A 21,257-nucleotide genomic window follows, 5' to 3' on the forward strand; every position below is an offset into this window, starting at 1 on the left:
CATAATATTCCATTGTGTATATATATATATATATATATATATATATATATATATACCACATCTTCTTTATCCATTCATCTGTTGATGGACATCTAGGCTCTTTCCACAGTTTGCCTATTGTGGACACTGCTGCTATAAACATCGGGGTGTACGTACCCCTTCGGATCCCTACATTTGTGTCTTTGGGGTAAACACCCAGTAGTGCAATTGCTGGGTCGTAGGGTAGCTCTATTTTCAACTTTTTGAGGAACCTCCATACTGTTTTCCAGAGTGGCGAACTTTTAATAAGAAAAGTGAATCATGATGGAACTAGGTGGGACAAATTCCGTCTTCTAGACGGCTCTCTCTCGGGTGGTAGCCATTCTCAGTAATTTTTTTCTCTCCTGTGCAAATGTGAACTGCTACAGACCAGCGAGGAAAGGCAGTCACAGTTTGGTTGACACTCTGGTGAAGGCAAAACCATAAATCCTCTCTTCTTTTTTCCAACTTCCCTTTTGCATCTATCCTCAAATGATTTATGACTGAAAGAACAACATGGATCCAGACTGACATATATTCCATTCTGAATACACAACTTCACCAGGGGGGAAAAATGTGAAAGGAGAATAGATACTTGGTATGTTCCTGGGGAGGTCACACTGGGCGGTGTTCTGCAGGTAGGAAGGGGCGAAATGAGTGCCATAATACTCTCGTGAGACCATTACCTACATGGTTTAAAAAGAAAGCTGAGCCAAGGATACCATCAATTACCGGGCAGGAGACATACCTCAGGGGTAGTAGGACACAGTAGCGTACTAGGACGCCCAGCACCCACACCATGGTGAGCCGCAGACTGATGTAGTGGAAATTTATATTGGTCCTTGTGAGGAGATTCCATGACACAAGCTCCTCTGAGGAGAACCTCTGGGTCACTTCATCTTCCACAATGGCTTCCAAGCCCTTCTTGGAGAAATAAAACACGTCAGACAGCTCAAAGTCCCTTCCTCGCAGACCAGAGAGCCCTTTCTCCATGGGCGATTCATCTCTTTGGATAATACCTTAAAAGAAAGCATCAGGACATGAGAAAATGCCATAGGACACAAGAACTGACCAACGGGGCAACTCTGTGCAGAAGATGTTTCAACAATTTAATGGGCACCGTGAAGCAGATTTCAAAAATAAAAGACAAGCAACTGCAGCGGGAAAAGAGGTGGAATCAGTCTACATAAAATGACCTCTACCCAATGACTTTAATGCATTACAAAGAAATTTGGTCCTCAATAACCCTTTTCTTGTTGCATTGCCTCCTTACACACCATTAAGGAAAGAAGTTACAGAACAAACTCTCTGCAGGTATAGATCTAGACTGCGTAAAAATAAAACCTTCTGTTTTCCCCTGATAAAAACCATAAAGCCAAAAGCAAGCAACATGGCAAAAGGTATTTACCACAAATGGCAAAAGGCTGATTTTTTTAATATGTAAAAATGATTTAATAAGAAAATCAGTCTCAAGGTCATGAACTGAATTCATAGAAACATTAATAGTTAATAGACCAAAACCTCTTACTAGCAATCAAAGAAATGTGAATTAGACAAAGATTGGCCTATTTACATCATCAAATCAGCAACATTTTTGTTTAATGATGAAGCTCAATGACACAAATAAGTATTTCCACGCTCAATTTGTGTGAGCGTGGAAACTAGTAGCAAGTTTGTCAAAATCCCTTTGGCATGAAGAGGTTAAACATAGGTTTGCTGATGATTCAATAATTCCAATTTTAGGAATCTATCACAAGAAAATAATCAGAAATGTAGACAAGAATGTTTACTGTAGCATTTTCCATTATGATCGATCCAGACAAGATACAATGCATCTAATAAATACTGTAGTTAATAAATACCTTAATGTTAAGTGAAAAAAGGCAGGATCTAAAACTATAGTTTAACTTTATGAAATAGATATACATAGAAAAAATGTCAAGAAGGCCACATTAAGTGGTCATCTCTGGGAAATACGATTAGATTTTCCTCTTTTTTTTTTTTTTTTTTTAAAGATTTTTATTTATTTATTTGACAGAGAGAGAGATAGCGAGAGCAGGAACACAAGCAGGGGAGTGGGAGAGGGAGAAGCAGGCTTCCTGCCGAGCAAGGAGCCCGATGTGGGACTCGATCCCAGGACCCTGGGATCATGACCTGAGCCGAAGGCAGACGCTTAACGACTGAGCCACCCAGGCGCCCTAGATTTTCCTCTTTACGCTGTTATTGTCTTTCCCATAAAGAAAATAATTCAAAGATTTTTAAATAGCATAAATTTTGTAAATTGAAAAAAATGATCACTGCCACCCAGTTCTGACTACTAAAAAGAATCATAGATGAGAAGATCTTTAAATAAAGAGTGGCAATGACATAACTATCCAAACGTCCCTCTGGGGCATGTCGCAAAGGAATTTACTTCCTAAATTAGAAAAGTCTTTCCTTTTGAGATGGAGATTAAGATATTAAATTCCCTGAAAGAAGATCCCCTTTGATTTTCTCACTTTCCAGTTTACTAGGAAATCAATGAGAGTAGAGAGTGCTGTATTACCTATCCCCTGGAGAACATGTATGTGCATCCATAGAAGGAGAGGTAATAATACATCATTTTTTTTTTTTTTTTTTTTTTAGAAGGAATAGCGGCATAATGCCCTGGAGTAGAAAGTAAAGAGGACCTGGAGTCCAAAGTCAAGTTCTGTTTAGGACAGCCACCAGCTCTAAGACTATGTGTAAGAAATAAGTCACCTAACTTGGTGTCCTCCTTTATAAAATAGGAGGTGGGAAAATTTTTAGTTTATTTACAGGGCTCAAGTTTCATGATTTTACTTTTGGGTTTTGGGGGTAGCTTTTGTTTGTTGTTACCAACATGAAAATCTAATACCTTATCACCTTAAGAATTAGAGCAATAAAATAAGCTCTTGAATGATTAGATTATCTTTTTCTGTCATCAAGTCTAAATGGTTTAACCTTTCCTCACTGTCTCTGAAAAGGATTTGATTCCTATTAGAGGATGAACCAAGACAGTGTCGCTACTGAATTACCCTCTTGCTCTGTGGACAGCTGCAATACCTCAGAGCAGGTTACTCAATCCAATTACTGGCCAATATTCAGCAGCGCAAGAGTTTCATTATTTAGCAATATATAGGGTTTTATGGTTTTTTAAGTCTAGAAGGGGAGGGAAGAACAAATTATTCGGCAAATCTCAGAATGAAACACACTGGAGACAGTGGACAGCCCTTCTAAAAATAACCTTTTTCAGAGGGGTGAGAGATAAGAATGCAAGTTCAAGTTGCCTCATTATTTAACTGAGCCAGGACAGAAGAGATCTGTAAACAGGGGCCAGCCCCCAGCCCCTGCCCACTTGATGTGCAATATTCTCTCTGCCCCCTGACCTACTTACTTCTGTGTAACTCAAATAAAATAGAACTCAATTTTATATTTTTGTTAAGCCTCTTTCAAAGGTATGTGGGTAACTTCAATGCCTTTAATTGACGAAGGATTAATTTCCAGAATATATTAAGACATATAAAAAAAAAGTAAAAAAAAATATATATGGCAAACAATTCATAAAAAGAGTTAAGCCCCCCCTTAATGACTACACATTTTAAAAGATGTTCAACTTCACTATCAGCAGAGAAACACAAACAAAAACAACAATGAGGGGGGCGCCCCGGTGGCTCAGTCATTAAGCGTCTGCCTTTGGCTCAGGTCATGATCCCAGGGTCCTGGGATCCAGCCCCACATGGGGCTCCCTCTCAGCGGGAAGCCTGCTTTTCCCTCTCCCACTCCCCCTGCTTATGTTCCCTCTCCCGCTGTCTCTCTGTCAAATAAATAAAATCTTTAAAAAAAAAAAAAATGAGGTACTATTTCATACCCATAAAGACTGATACAAATTTTAAATTGAGTCATATCAAGTGTTGGTGAAAATTTGGCCAATTGTAACGTAATTAGTATAACCATACTGGAAAACAATTTGGGACCATCTAGTAAATGTAAAGATATTCATAGCCAGAGACCCAGCAATTCTACTTCTAGGTATAGCTCAGGAAGATTTTTGTTCAATAATTTCAAATATAAGAAAAGTTGCAACGAGAGTTCACTTTACCCAGATTCATGAATTGCCAACACTTTGTCACATTTGCTTTATTGTTCTATCCCTGGACGTATAAAATGATACTTTTTTCTGAACCACTTGAGAATAAATCACAGATCGTGCCCTTTGCCCCTAAATATTTCAGCACTTATTTCCTTAAGACACGAGGTTTTACTTATTTAATCACAATGAAATTGTCAAAATCAGGAAAGTGGACATTACTGCAAAACTAGCATCGATTGTACAGACCTTATTCAAATTTTGACAATGGTCCCAATAATATCCTTCGTATCATTTTTTTCCAGCCCAGGGTTCAACCAAGGATCTTACATTATACTTATATGTCACCTCCGTAGTCTCCTAATTATATGAAAAAGTTCCTCAGCTTTTCTTTGTTTTTTTAAGACACTGACATTTTAAACCAATAATATGTTATGTGTTAATTAACTGAATTTAAATAATAAGTAAATAAGGGAAAAAAGACATTGCCATTTTTTAAGAGTACAAACCATTTATTTTGTAAAATGTCTCTTACTTTGGGTTAATCTGATGTCTCCTCATGATGAGATGCAGGTTGTACACTTTGGGCAGGAGTACTATATAAATGATGTATCCTTCTCAGTACATCACATTGGGAACATGTGATCTGTTTGTCCCATGATTGATGACGTTTAACTTTGATCACTTGGTTTGAGGTCATTAGTTATTAGCTAGGTTTCTCCCCTGTAAAGTTACTATTTTTCTCTTTTTGATTAGTAAGTGGAGAATTATTACCTATAAGTATCTATAAAGGAGAGATACTTTGAGACTACGGAAATAACCTGCTCCTCAAATTTTCACCCAGTGGTATTAGCAGCTTTGATGATTCTTGCCTGAATAAATTGGTACTATGTGTCTTTTTTTTTTAAGATTTTTTCTTATTATGTTATGTTAGTCACCATACAGTACATCATTAGTTTTTGATGTAGTGTTCCATGATTCATTGTTTGCATATAACACCCAGTGCTCCATGCAATACGTGCCCTCCTTAATAAGATTTTATTTACTCATTTGAGAGACAGAGAGCACAGGAGCAGGGCAGGGAAGGGCGTAGAGAGAGGAAGAAGCAGCTCCCCACTGAGCAGAGAGATCCCAGGACCCTGAGATCATGACCTGAGCAGAAGCCAGATGCCTGACCCAGTGAGCCACCCAGGCACCTCACTATTTGTCTTTTAAAATGGTATTTTTCTCCATTCTACCTTAAAAAAAGCTTTTCTGTTATACTCTAGAATTCTTATATAATTGTGCAAAAGTAGACATTGTTTGCAATAGCAATCTAAAGGTACACTAGATAAATGGGTGTATAGCAATATATACAAATATCAAATCATTATGTTGTACACTTAAAACTAATATGTTGTAATCATACCTCAATAAAAATAAATAAAAAAACAAAAGGAAGCTCATATAAAAAAAAGAGATGGACACATACACTGCATACTACGCAAGAGCTAAAAGAAATTAACTGGAGGGGCGCCTGGGTGGCTCAGTTGGTTAAGCGACTGCCTTCGGCTCAGGTCATGATCCTGGAGTCCCGGGATCGAGTCCCGCATCGGGCTCCCTGCTCGGCAGGGAGTCTGCTTCTCCCTCTGACCCTCCCCCCTCTCATGTGCTTGCTCTCTCTCATTCTCTCTCTCTCAAACAAATAAATAAAATCTTTTAAAAAAAAAAAAAAAAAAAAAAAAAGAAATTAACTGGAACATTTACCAACTTAGGTAATTTGCAAACATCAGCATGAACAAACAACTCAGGATGATTGATAAGTGGAAGGTGATGTTTTTATAGAGCCTGAATAATGCAAAACAATAAATATTATGTGTTGTTTAAGGATACATACAAGTATAGGGGGAGTATGAAAATATGCACAAAAATAATAAACATGAAAATCAGAGTAATAATTTCAGGGGTTGACAGGGTAATGGAATCAGGGAGCAATACACGGAAGATTTTAATTGTTTTTATAAAGTTTTATTTATTAAACTAAGTAGTGGCTACACATGTGCTCTAACAACAGCAAAAAAAGTTACATGGAACTGACAACTGTTCCTAAAAGGAAAATCTGTATTGTCAGAGAGCTGGTACCAGCTTAGAAGCTCTTTCATAAGGCACACAAAATCTGAAAATGGCTATTATTTTAAAATTCGATGTCAAAAGAAGCACTACTGAATACATAATATTACTTCCTTCCCTAATTATATTGACTATTGAGGGTCAGAATTACTGATTCAACTTACCCTAAGTATACCTTCTGAGAGGAAAAAAATATTTAATTCCGTCAACATATAGGGGACAGTCACTATGTATCAGGCATCAAAGTACAGGTTAGAAAGAAAAAGAGGAAATATTTCTTTTGGCATCAAGAAATGTTCGTAAGTAGACTAAAAGTCTTCAAAATATAGATATAAATACAGATCAGATTTAACTGGCACAGACACTGTTTTGATATCAGTCTTTACTGTCATTAAGGAAACCTAGTTTTATCACTAACAAATTAGTCCTGACCCTTCAGAGCGATCCACAGTTCTTAAATTGATAAAACCCTGACTCTAGGCAACATTTCCTTTTGTTTCATAAGTCGGGTTCAAAACAGCAAAGCCATAAACATCTGAACTTTGTCCTTATACCGAATGCTCTGGTGAACCCGACAGGGTCCATACTTGGATGAAAATAAAATGAGAAAAACTATCTCTTTCTCATATGAGAGATTAATTACACAAGCTGCCCTGTGCCCTATGCCTTTAGCAAGTCATGGTACATAAATAATACCAGTTTATATGAAAAGCCTGTTAAAAGAAATAGAGGCTGAAGTTAAAACCATCTCAAATATAATTAACTCTAAATTAGCTGAGTGAACTCTTGGAATGACTGCCCATTTATAAATCACAGTAGTTTTGCCATCCTCCAGGTGTAAAGCATGCTTTCTACGTCAGCAGTTAGGGAAAATTAGGGTCCACTACAGACCAAAAGTGTATACAATAGGCTTCACATAGAGGAGCTGATCCTTAACCTGCCCATGGGCTATATTCCAAAAGTCAGAAGCTCGGAGTTCAAAACACACTCTCTCCTGGAAACTTTGATTGAATTAAGCCCAACTAACCCAAAAATATAGGTGATCATATAGTACCAGTACATGAAATATAAATCTCCTTTAGCACTGTTTCTACCAGAAATTTTTTAATTAAATCTGGTTTGGAATTAATAAAAATACACTTCCTTGTCCTGTAGTGACTTAGAGGGGGTATTTGGGAACTTTCAGGGGTACTGGTTATGTTCTATTTCTTGATCAAAATGAGAGGCACATGAGTAAGTTCACTTCGGGAAAATCCTTAAGTTGTACCTTTATAATTTTACATTCTTGCCTGTGTCTGTTAAGTTTCAATTTTTAAAAAATTTTACTTGCGATCTGCTGTACAGTATTGCCTATACTTAACAATATTGTATTAAGCACTTAAAAATTTGTTAAAAGGATAAATCTCATGTTCAGTGTTCTTACCACAATTAAAAAAAAAATAATCAAAGGAGGCAGTATCTGTAAGTCCCGTTTCAGTGATTTATCCACTATAGGATTAAATAAATACTTCTTCCATTATAAAAAAAAAAGCTCATACCCCCCTAAGCAAGTGGGCAGAGAGGAGTTTATCTGTGGGGGAACCAACCACTGGTAGTGAAGGCCTTTTCCTGGTGTGAGGAGCCCCTCCGAGGGGCTCTGGTCCATGGCAAGAGAGCCAGGCCTACATTCTGACCATGCCCCAAAACCCTTCCTGACCCACCAATGTGATTGAAGAAGAGACCAAGGTAAAGTAGTTGTAAAGATTAACTGCATGGGGCTGGGGGGCGGGGGGGTGGACCAATGCTGCTGGCTTTAAGAACAGAAATATTCAGTGTCAAGCTCCAGAGGAACAGACCCACATTCAAGCAATCACTTGGATGTAGTTAGAGACGGAAAGGTCTTTACACTATTCACACAACTAAGGGCCTAGGACGGATCCCCCAGACCAGCAGTCCCTGTCCTTGTTCTTGCCCATCAATCATCACACAGATTAATACATCTGTCAGTCCATCAACTACATAGCCACCTAACTGCACAGCTTTCCAGCCCTCTTTTTGTCACCTTTGTTCACAAAAATTTAGCTGTAATGCTGCAAGGCTAAGCTCTAAATACAACATGTGCAAAAAAGTCCTTGGGCCATTAGTCAAGCATAATTTCTGGCATGTAAATTAGGCAATTTGACTGTGCTTATTTCGCAGTGAATCCTTTGTGTTCCTGATTACCACTGCTCTCCTTCCTAAGTACTTTTTTAAAAATCCAGTTTATTGTTATTAACTTAGTTAAGTGTAACAATGGTGTCAGGGTTATATTTAAAACAAAAGTCAGTTTTTTGAGATGTATACACTGAAGTACTTGAAGGTAAAATGGCATATTATCTAGGATTAGTTTTAAAATGCTTCCATAAAAGGATACACATTAAGGTGAGAATATGGTGTTTCTGATCGCTTATCTGTATTCTCTAATTTTCTATATTGCTCACATACTGCGTCTGTAATTTAAAAAATTTTTTTTAAAGATTTTATTTATTTATTTGACAGAGAGAGACACAGCCAGAGAAGGAACACAAGCAGGGGGAGTGGGAGAGAGAGAAGCAGGCTTCCCGCTGAGCAGGGAGCCCGATGTGGGGCTCGATCCCAGGATGACCTGAGCCGAAGGCAGACGCTTACGGACTGAGCCACCCAGGCGCCCCTGTAATTAAAATTTTAATTAAAAAATACTGGCACAAAGGAAAAACTGAAAAAAAGGATAGATGATGTAAATTCTTGTTGAATTTGGGTGATGGGTATAGGAGATTAATTGTACTATTCTCTTTACTTCTTAAAAATGAATGCTATATTTTTATTTTTTATTTTATTGTTATGTTAATCACCATACATTACATCATTAGTTTTTGATGTAGTGTTCCATGATTCATTGTTTGTGCATAACACCCAGTGCTCCATGCAGAACGTGCCCTCTTTAATACCCATCACCAGGCTAACCCATCTCCCCGCCCCCCTCCCCTCTAGAACCCTCAGTTTGTTTCTCAGAGTCCATAGTCTCTCATGGTTCGTCTCCCCCTCCAATTTCCCCCCCTTCATTCTTCCCCTCCTGCTATCTTCTTCTTTTTTTTTTTTTCTTAACATATATTGCATTATTTGTTTCAGAGGTACAGATCTGTGAATGAATGCTATATTTTAAAAAAATCTATTTCTGAAACTCATTTGAGAAGTCCATTTAGCTGGAAATCAATTTCCTCATCTAAATCAAAAGCATTCATTCATTTAATCAGTCAGTCAGCCACTGTAGAGAGAGAGCCAGGCACGAAATATAAAGGAGGGAAAAGGAGCTGAACTCAACAGCTCTCAAGCACGGCTGTGCGTCAGAAATATCTTTGGAACCTATAAAAAAAACACAGATGTCAGGGCCCAATCCCAGATCAAGAACAAGAATGTCAACTACATTTTTAAAAATATACATGAATGGATAAAAAACAAAACTATAAGGAAATACAATTAGTTCTGAAGCACAGGGTAGTTTCAAGGAGATAACCACAATGCTTTTTCCTTGTAGTTACACACATAAGTTCAAAAACACTTCTAACCTAATGACACTCAGAAAGAAAAATATTAGGGGGGCGCCTGGATGGCTCAGTCATTAAGGTCTAAGCGTCTGCCTTCAGCTCAGGTCATGATCCCAGGATCCTGGGATCGAGCCCCACATCGGGCTCCTTGCTCAGTGGGAAGCCTGCTTCTCCCTCTCCCACTCCCCCTGCTTGTGTTCCCTCTCTTGCTGTGTCTCTCTCTGTCAAATAAATAAAATCTTAAAAAAAAAAAAAAAGGAAAGAAAAAATATTAGGTTTTTTCTGCGTAACAAGATTTCATATGGGTGATTTTTAATGTTCTTATTTATACATCTACAATGTCTCCTTTTTCGATAAAGTGTATGTATTATATTACATAGTGAGAGAAAAGCACTTAAAGTGCTATTTTTTTAAAACCGAAATGAGATACTACTATGTACCCACCAAAATGCCTATCATTAAAAAGGCCCCAAATGCCAAGTGTTGAAGAAGCTAGGCAGCAAGTGGACAGAACTCACACATTGCTCTGGGTGTACAATCCATTTTGGATTACCAGTTAGCAGTTTCTTCTACAGTTAAGCATACACTTGCTTACCCTATGACTTTCAATTCCCCTTGAGGTATGTCCTCTAGCAAAACAAGCAAAGAGGCTCACAACAGTGATCATAGCGGCTTTACTCCTCATGGCTAAAAACTGCAAACAACCCAAATGTCGATCAACATGACAACGAATAAACAAATGATGTATTTTTTTTTTAAGATTTTATTTATTTATTTGAGAGAGAGGATGAGATAGAGAGAGAGAGCATGAGATGGGGGAGGGTCAGAGGGAGAAGCAGACTCCCCGCCGAGCAGGGAGCCTGATGCAGGACTCGATCCAGGGACTCCAGGATCATGACCTGAGCCGAAGGCAGTCGCTTAACCAACTGAGCCACCCAGGTGCCCAACAAATGATGTATTTGAATAAATGAATTCCACAGCAATTAAAATTCACTGAGTCGTGCAACAACATGGAGAAATCTCATAAATATGCTACTTTGTGAAAAAATAGGTACAAAGAACATATATCGTATGATTCCATTTATGTGAATTTCAAAAACAGGAAAGACTAACGGATGACAGAAATCACAAGAGGTTCCAGCAGGGTCCCAGGGATGGAGCACTACATATGGCAGGGGCTTGAGAGAGCTTTTGAGATCTGGGCTGTGTTCTTCAGAGGGACTGTAACAGATTCTTCAACAGGTCTATAAATACCCAAAAATACATCTAGCTGAAGACTTGATATTTGTGCATTTTAATATATGTTAATTGTGCCTCCATTTTTTAAAAATCAGAAAAATGTTACATTTAAGAGTTGCCACAATTTGTAGCTATAATCCCAATTAGAGGTTCTAGGAAATCATACCTTGTTTTCCCATAAATATTTTTACATTTCCTATTCTAAACTAGAAGACAACTTACGTTTATTGAATGTTTTCTGATGCCAGACTGTGTTAAACCCTTGACACCTACACTGACATAATCCCCAGAATCCTATGAGGTTTTGTCTGTTACCCCCATTTTACAGATGAGGAAACTAAGGTTCAGTAGGGTTGAGTAACTTGCCCAGGGCCACAAAGACAATAAGGAAGAGAACCAGGATTTGAAACCAACACTGTGACTCCAAAACTAATTGCTTCCTCACATCCTAAAGCTTCAAATTCCACATCACTCTGTCCAACACCTACCTTTTGACAAGCCCCAAATATGTAAGACTTTTCCCATCGACTCCACGTCCATCCCCAGTTCACCTTGCTAAAGAGAAAGCCCTGAGTAACAGTTCTTACTAGTGTCTCTCCTGCCTTTGAGGGAAGGAATGGAACTTGGATGTAGGAAAACCTTTATGTGGCCCCCATCTATCATTAATCTGCATATGCACTTGTCATTAACTGACTTACACTTCCTCATCTTTCCCAGATAATTGTAACCCACATCACTTTTTTTTTTTTTTTTTTAAACTAGGGCAGGAATCTTTTAGAGCCTGGAACACATCTCATTAGGTCTCTGTGCCTTCCCATGATAAGCCCAACAAAAACCAGCCTGGGCAGCAGCCCACTTGATGCTCCTTCCCCAGTTCTAAAGTTCACCCAGGTCCAAGCTGTCCGAGGAAGCTCTTCTATCCAACTTACGACTCTTGTGACTTCAACACACAAGTTCCTGCCAGTATCCTTGCTCTTCAAGTCCTCCCCGAGGCACAATCAGCTGCCCCCTGCATCTTGCAGGTCAGTCAAGGATTAGAAAGGATAATCACCCTTGATGTTGCGAAGGTTTTTAGGAAACAGCTTCTATCTCTTTTGGTCCCAACAGCCTGTTATACCCTCACCCATGACTCTAGGTTTGAGTTCAAGGTCGCTGAGCCAAAGATAGATTGACCATGAAGCCAATAAGGTTTATCTTTGGTCTCCTCACCTGCATGGCTCCTTCCAAGGTCCCACACCTAATTCTGTATATTCTTTTACCTAAAGAGAATCTCCAAATTGTATAAGCTTCAAGCACCCACAAAATTTGCATTTGCCCTCATTTCTGAATCATATTGTCATTTTGTTGTTACAAGCAACAGATCTGTGATAAATCATTCAGCTTGTAAATTAAATTGATTTAGAAGGAGAAATACTTGGGGTGCCTGGGTGGCTCAGTCAGTTAAGCATCTGCCTTCGGCTCAGATCATGATCTCAGGGTCCTGGGATCAAGCCCCGTGTCCAGTTCCCTGCTCACAGGGAGCCTGCTTCTCCCTCTCCTCTCTGCTCGTGCTCTCTCTCTCTCTCTCTCTCTCGCTATCTCTCTGTCTCTCAAATAAGTAAATAAACTCTTAAAATTTAAAATTTTTTTAATTAAAAAAAGGAGAAATACTTAAGATAAGAGAACCAAGTTATGACCAATAAGTATTAGAACACTGGGAGTTCAGGGACACACATTAACATCTTTCTGCTTAATTTCACCTACTATTGATAATATATTATCTATTTGATGATCGAATCAGCAATATACTCCTTAGGGAGTTGCTGTTGGCTAGGTTATCTTTTGGTTGTTGTTTTAAGATCTGAAGTTTCTTTAATTTTGAAAGTGGAAGATTGAAGAGAAAATTTTAAAAATGTGAATACAAGCAAAATGAAAAAAAACCTCACTACATAGAAGTTTCACATGTGTCCCTGTAGCAGCAAAACTGCTTTAGAAAAACCAGATTATCATAGGCCATATGATAGGCCCATAAAAAGAAAAGGGGGCAAAATCAGCACAACTATTATGACCTGTCATATATGTGAAATGTGCTCAGAATAAATGCTGGCTTAGCATCTCCTTTGGTTTCCTAAGAGGTACTCGATCATGATTGCCTCGTTTAAAAAAAAGCATTAGTTATGAAACTACTTATGCTCCCCCTGGCAATGTTTCCCCAGTTGGCACATTTAAGAATGACATTCAACTTTTTATTTTATTTCATTTTTTTACATGAAAAAAATAAAGTTTGCTTTAAGCACTGATATACCCCACCAATTAATCCAACTAATAAATGCAAAATAGGGGCAGAGGAGAAAGCCCCCATGTAATACAAAATAAGAATTTACAAGGGAGAAATAACATAAACAGAAAATTATAAAAATCATAAGAAACAACTTTGCACAAAGTTCTACACGAATGACTTTAATACAAATATGGCAAAATGGGTAGCTTTCTACTTAAAAAACCTTTGCTAGTACTAACACCAAGAGATGAATGCTCTAAAGAGACTTATTTGTACAAATGAAATAATGTGTGGGGCGTTAAAAAAAACTTTACCCCCCCCCCATAAGCACCAGGCCCATACTATTTTACTAGAAATTCTATCAAACCTTGAAATCTAAGAAGGAAGGGAGGAAGGGAAGAAGGAAGTAAGTAGGTAGCTAATACCCTCACCTCAAGGACCAATCGCAAAAAGCCTACCCTCACTTTTGGCACAGACTTTCCAGCACCACATTATGACCAGCCAGCGTTTAGTGCATAAATGCGAAGGTGACTCAACTGTGAAGCTACTAATGAAATTCGCCCTCATACACCTAAGGGAGGAAAAATATATTCATCACCAAAGATGCTGAAGGAAGCACAAAATAGTCTACTTTCATTCTTGATTTAAAAGAACAAGAATCAACAAGTACGTAACATAAGCTGGAGAGCTAAATCAAAGGCATACGGGGCATACTGGGAAGACACTGAAGGGCCCACAGCCTGTCCCCAGCCAGAATGGCAGCCAGCTCCACTGGCATCCGGCACTGGACCGGAGCAGCAGCCAACACAACTAAACAAGGGAAAGAAATGAAGTATAAGCTGGAAAAGAAAGAAAATACAAACTAAGTTGAGTAAGAAGTCATTAAACCATCACTATTTGAAGCTAAAATAATTACTTACCTGGAAAAAAAGAAAGAAAGAAAAAAGAAATCTATGGTATGAGAATTCTTACTTTTATATCCTTTTACCTTCCTAAAATCAAAAACCTTCTGGCCTTGAATGACACACTGGCCAGATGGACCTAACAGATATATTCAGAACATTCCACCCTAAAGCGGCAGAGTACACATTCTTTTCAAGTGCACATGGCACCTTATCCAGAACAGATCACATCCTGGGTCAAAAATCAGGCCTCAATGAGTACAAAAAGACTGAGATCATGCCATGCATATTCTCTAAACACGACGCTATGAAACTAGAAGTCAACCACAAGAAAAAAACTTGGAAAGACCAAATAAATTGTGGAAGTTAAAGAACATCCTACTAAAGAATGAATGGGTTAACCAGGAAATTAAAGAAGAAATTAATAAATACATGGAAGCAAATGAAAATGAAAACACGACAGTCCAGAACCGTCAGGATATAGCAAAGGCAGTCCTAAGAGGGAAGTATAACAATACAGGCCTTCTTCAAGAAATAAGAAGAATCTCAAATATACAACCTAACCTTACACTAAAAGAGCTAGAAAAAGAACAAAAAATGAAGCCGAAAGCCAGCGGAAGAAGGGAAATAATAAAGATTAGAGCAGAGATAAATGATATAGAAACTAAAAAAAAACAATAGAACAGATCAATGAAACCAGGAGCTCGTTCCTTGAAAAAATTAATAAAATTGATAAACCCCTAGACAGACTAATCAAAAAGAAAAGAGGAAGGACCCAAATAAAATCACAAATGAGAGAGAGAAATAACAATAAATATCACAGAAATACAAAAAATGAACTATTGGGACTTCATCAAGATAAAAAGCTTCTGCACAGCAAAGGAAACAATCAACAAAACTAAAAGGTAGGAGGCACCTGGGTGGCTCAGTCAATTGGGTGTCTGTCTTCAGCTGGGATCATGGTCCCGGGGTCCTGGGACAGAGCCCTACATCAGACTCCCTGCTCAGCGGGGAGCCTACTTCTCCCTCTGCCACTACTTCTGCTTGTGCTCTCTCTCTCTCTCTCTCTCTGTCAAATAAATAAAATCTTAAAAAAAAACCTAAAAGTTAACCTATGGAATGGGAGAATATATTTGCAAATGACATTCTGGTAAAGGGTTACTATCCAAAATCTCTAAAGAACTTATCAAACTCAACACCCAAAAATACAAATAATCCAGTAAAGAAATAGGCAGAAGACATGAATAGGAATTTTTCCAAAGAAGACATCCAGATGGCCAATAGGCACATGAAAAGATGCTCAACATCACTCATCATCAGGGAAATACAAATCAAAACCCTGATGAGATACCACCTCACACTTGTCAGAATGGCTAAAATTAACAAGTCAGGAAACAACATATGTTGGCAAGGATGCGAAGAAAGGAGAACTTACACTGTTGGTGGGAATGCAAACTGGTGCAGCTACTCTGGAAAACAGTATGGAGGTCCCTCAAAAAGTTAAAAATAGAACTACCCTATGATCCAGCAATTGCACTACCAAGTATTTACCCAAAGGATATAAAAATACAGATTTGAATGGGTACATGCACCCCAATGTTTATAGCAGCATTATCAACAACAGCCAAACTATGGAAAGAGACCAAATGTCCATCGACTGATGAATGGATAAAGAAGATGTGTATATATACACAATGGAATATTACTCAGTCATAAAAAAGAATGAAATCTTGCCATTTGCAAGGACATGGAGAGAGCTAGAAAGCATTATGCTAAGTGAAATAAGTCAGAGAAAGACAAATACCATATGATTTCATTCATATATGGAATTTAAGAAACAAAAGTGAATATAGGAGGAAAAAATGAGAGGCAAACCAAGAAACAGACTCTTAACTACAGAGAACAAACTTATGGTTACCAGAGGGGAGGTGGGGTGGATGGGCTAATTAGGTGATGGGTATTAAGGAGGACACTTACAGAGATGAGCACCGGGTGTTGTATGTAAATGATGAATCACTAAATTCTAAACCTGAAACTAATATTGCACTGTACGTTAACTAGCTAGAATTTAAATAAAAATTTGGAATGAATGAATGAACAAAAAAAATAAAATCGAAAGCTTTTCAACATACAAACAACAATCAGTTAGAAGATACGCTGAAAGAAGCCACTCCAGTTACAACGGCAACCAGAAATATAAATTTAAGAGGAAATATGCAAAACTTATCTGAGAAAAACTTTAAAACATCCCTAAGGGATATAAAAGAACACATACACAAATGGAAAGACATAATGTCCTTGTAGAGTCTTACTCAACATAGATAATAACAAGCTGCCCTCAGAAAATTTATACATTTCATACAAGTCCAATAAAAATAAATAGTTGCATTTCCTCTGGATCATGGACAAGCTATATCTCAAGATCGTATGGAAAAACAAGCAAACAAGAATAAACAGGAAGATTCTGTGAAGGAAAAGCAGTGAGGACAATAATCCCTACTGGATATTAAAACAATCTACTAAATCTATTAAGCTATTAAACAATAATTAAAACAACATGATGGTACATAAGAAGATAAGTAAACATATGGAACAAAATAGAAAGTACAGAAATAGATCCAAACAAATATAGGAAATTAAGGATGCACTACAAATCAGTTGCGTAGAGATGAACTTTTTAACTGGGTTTTTCCACAACTGGATAGCCATCTGGACAAATACACCAGAATAAAAGAATCAAAGATTTAAATATTTAAAAAAACACATTGGAGAATTCCCTTAAAACTTGGCAGAAGGAAAATCTTTCTACTAAAAAGCTCAAAATCCAGACGCTATAAGAAGCAAATATCCATAAATTTGACTACAGAGAAGTGAAAAATATCTGCATAGTAAGAAGTATGATAAGCAAAGAAAAAATACAAATCACAAACTGAAAGAAATATTTGTTATCTCCTCACAGACAAAAGTTTATCACCTTAATATATGAGAAGGTCCTAGAAATCAAAGTGAAACAGAAAGCTAGGAGAAACATGGGGTGCCTGGGTGGCTTAGTTGGTTAAGCATCTGCCTTCGGCTCAGGTCATGATCTCAGGGTCTTGGGATCAAGCCCCGCATCGGGCTCCCTGCTCAGGAGGGAGTCTGCTTCTCCCTCTCCCTCCGCCCCTCCCGCACCCCCACTTGTGCTCTTTCTCTCTTAAAAAATCGTTAAAAAAAAGAAAAGAAAAGAAAGAAAGAAATCCAGAAGAAACAGAAAAAAATAGCCAAAAGAAGTGAGAGATAGTTCCCAGGAAAAAGAAATACAAATGTCCCTTAAGCATGAAACATGTACAAAATCATTCTTTATAACAGAAATGCAAATTAAGACTATCCTGAGTTTCTACTTCTCACCCACCAGATCGGCACAAATCCAAAAGTTGGACAAATTTATACCTTTGGTGAAGCTCTGGGGAACAGGCACTTGGCATACACTTCTAGTGAAAGTACAAATAGTACAAACCATTAATGAAGGGCAATTTGGCAACATCAGTCAAAATTACAAATGCTCTTTGACAGAACAATCCATTCGTGTCACAGATTGATGTTACATGTTAATTAATTACATGTTAATGTAATACTGCAGCATATTTTTTTAAAGATTTTATTTATTTATTTGACAGAGAGAGAGCGGGAGAGAGAGAGCACAAGCACGGGGAGTGGCAGGCAGAGGGAGAGGAAGAAGCAAGCTCCCCTCTGAGCAGGGAGCCCGAGGTGGGACTCGATCTCAGGACCCCGGGATCATGACCTGAGCCGAAGGCAGACACTTAACCGACTGAGCCACCCAGGCACCCCCTGCAGCATACTTTAACAGCAAATGGTCTAGAACCACAGTTAAAAAGAACCATTTGCACTCAAATGAAATTTCTTGTTAAAAAAGAAGAAACTTTCTAAGCAATAAATGGAAAGGACAACAGGATATAGGTGAAAAACACAAGGCTCAGAATAGTGTTTACTGTATGTCGTCTTTGGTATTAGTAAGTCAAAAAATCACAAACATCTATATTATAATAGATGTTTGCAATAGCATGAAGAAACACTGCAACAATCCACAGAAACTAACAGGGAGTAGAGGTAGAAAGCAATGGGTGGAAGCTATACTTATCTTTAAAAAAAAAAGCACATGTTTTTAAATTACTATGATTTGTGTACACTGTGAATGTATTACTTATGCAAAAAAATTAAAATATTTTTTGAAGATGTATAAATCCAAATTTAAAACATTGATGCAAGAACTTGCAGACACGTATCCTGTGTGTTCATCTGCTAGCTGTCCCAGAATTACATCAGTCTGATGGCTCAGCGTGTCCTCAAAATTGTAAAGACAAAACAAAGTGAAACTTGACTATAACCACTTTCCACATAACCAGTGTCACCCTTGCATTTTAAATCTTACCCCAAAATACTTATTTTCTAGGTTAGCTTTAGAAGTCCCTGATAACGCCCTACCTCATGTGTATAAGTCATGGAAAAGCAGTTTACAGAGAAGGCATTCAAAGCTTTTATTTCTGAAAAGGAGTTGGTAGATGACATCTCTTATTCTTGGGAGAAAAATATAGCACAAAAGAGTATCGGTGAGCAGAGGAATGAGGAGAGAAAAAATATAAAGTTAGAATTCTCTCTTCCCTCAGTTTCCATTCCTTCTGCTCTTATTTTCTTCCCTGGTTGATTCTTGTCTTGTCCATTTATCTTTTCCTGTCCCTTTCCTATGAATTTTTCTCTAGTGTTTGTAAATGTCTTTCATTCTGTGAGTTCACTAAATCCACCATTTCAACTTTCACCCTCCGTAAATAACTCCCAAATGTGCACCGGTAGCCTGACTTCTTCCCCAAGGCTCACACTTTATATGGCTGCCAAGTCATTCCATCTCTCCACAACCCACTGCTCTTGTGCAAGGCCCCATGACCTGTAGAAAGATTTATCATGCAAATGGATGTCACAAGAAAGCCCAGGTAGCAATATTCATATTTAAAAGAAAGACTGTAACAAGAGACAAAGAAGGACACTACACGATAATAAAGCAGACAATCCAACAAGATGTAACAATTGTGAATATTTATGCACCCAACACGGGAGAACCCAAATACATAAAACAGTTAAAAACAAACATAAAGCACCTAATCAATAGTTATACAAAAATAGTAGGGGACTTTAACAACCCACTTACATCAATGGCCAGATCATCCAAACAGAAAATCAGTAAGGAAAAAATAGCTTTGAATGACACACTGGACTGGATGGATTTAACAGATATATTCAGAACATTCCATCTTAATACAGTAGAATACACATTCTTTTCAAGTGTACATGGAATATTCTCCAGAATATATCACATATTTGGCCACAAAACAAACCTCAACAAACGTAAAAAGATCGAAGTCATATGATGCATCCTTTCTGACCACAATGCTACTAAACTAGAAGTCAACCACAAGAAAAAATCTGAAAAGACCACAAATACATGGTGGTTAAATACATGCTACTAAACAATGAATGGGTCAACCAGGAAATAAAAGAAGAAATAAAAAAGTCCATGGAGGGGCACCTGGGTGGCTCAGTCGTTAAGCATCTGCCTTCGACTCAGGTCATGGTCCCAGGGTCCTGGGATCAAGTCCCACATCGGGCTCCTTGCTCAGTGGGGAGCCTGCTTCTCCCTCTCCCACTCCCCTTGCTTATGTTCCTGCTCTCGCTATCTCTCTCTCTGTCAAATAAAAAAAATCTTAAAAAAAAAAAAAAAGTACATGGAAACAAATGAAAATGAAAGCACAATGGCTCAACACCTTGGGATGCAGCAAAGTGGTTCTAAGAGGGAAGTTGATAGCAACACAGGCCTGCCTCAAGAATCAAGAAAAATCGGGGCGCCTGGGTGGCTCAGTCGTTAAGCGTCTGCCTTCGGCTCAGGTCATGATCTCAGGGTCCTGGGATCGAGCCCCGCATCGGGCTCCCTGCTCCGCGGGAAGCCTGCTTCTCCCTCTCCCACTCCCCCTGCTTGTGTTCCCTCTCTTGCTGTGTCTCTCTCTGTCAAATAAAAAAAAAAAATCTTTAAAAAAAAAAAAAAAAAAAAAGAATCAAGAAAAATCTCAAATAAACAACCTAACCTTACACCTAAAGGAGTTAGAAAAAGAACAAACAAAACTCAAAACCAGCAGAAGGAAGGAAATAATAAAGATTATTTTCATTTAAATGAAATGAAATTGAAATTAAAAAACAAAACCAAACAGTAGAACAGATCAATGAAACCAGAAGCTGGTTCTCTGAAAAGATCAACAAAATTGATAAACACCTAGGGGCGCCTGGGTGACTAAGTCTGTTAAGCATCCAACTCTTGATTTCAGCTCAAGTCATGATCTCAGGTCATGAGATTGAGCCCTGTGTCGAGCTCTGCACTGGATGTGGAGCCTGCTTGAGATTCTTTCTCTCCCTCTCCCTTTGCCTCTCCCCCTGCTTGCTCTCTCTCTCTCTCTCTCAAATAAATAAATCTTTTTAAAAAATTGATAAACATCTAGCCAGACTCATCAATAAAAAGGGGGGGGACTTAAATAAAATCACAAATGAAAGAGGAAAAATAAAACCAACACCACAGAAATATAAAAGATTGCAAGAGAATATTATGAAGAATTATATGCCAACAAATAGAACAACCTAGGGGAAATGGATAAATTCCTAGAAACATATAAACTACCAAAACTGAAACAGGAAGAAATAGAAAACTGGAACAAACCAATTACCAACAATGAAATTGAATTGGTATTCAAAAATGTCCCAACAAACAGAAGTCCAGGACCAGACAGCTTCATAGGTGAATTCTACCAAACATTTAAAGAAGAGTTAATACCTATTCTTCTCAAACTATTCCAAAACACAGAAGAGGAAGGAAAACTACAGAATTCATTCTATGAGGCCAGCATCAACCTGATACCAAAACCAGATAAAGACACCACAAAAAGAGAGAACTACAGGCCAGGATCTCTGATGAACAGAGATGCTAAAATCCTCAACAAAACAGTAGTAAACCGAATCCAACAATACATTCAAAAATGTCATTCACCAGGATCAAGTGGAATTTA

The 21,257-nt window shown here is 38.0% G+C and overlaps 1 protein-coding gene across 1 annotated transcript in view; it reads right to left on the bottom strand.

The window, feature by feature from the left end:
• The window catches only part of GPAT3 (glycerol-3-phosphate acyltransferase 3), a 61,833-nt gene that overhangs the window by 20,490 nt on the left and 20,086 nt on the right, over window positions 1-21,257 (bottom strand). The window contains exon 4 of the mRNA XM_021702237.2: window positions 767-1,037. Within this exon, the coding sequence (XP_021557912.1) occupies window positions 767-1,037 (271 nt within the window). The remainder of the gene's footprint in view (window positions 1-766; window positions 1,038-21,257) is intronic.

This window comes from Neomonachus schauinslandi, chromosome 2 (assembly GCF_002201575.2).
Source record: "Neomonachus schauinslandi chromosome 2, ASM220157v2, whole genome shotgun sequence".
Classification (NCBI taxonomy): domain Eukaryota; kingdom Metazoa; phylum Chordata; class Mammalia; order Carnivora; family Phocidae; genus Neomonachus; species Neomonachus schauinslandi.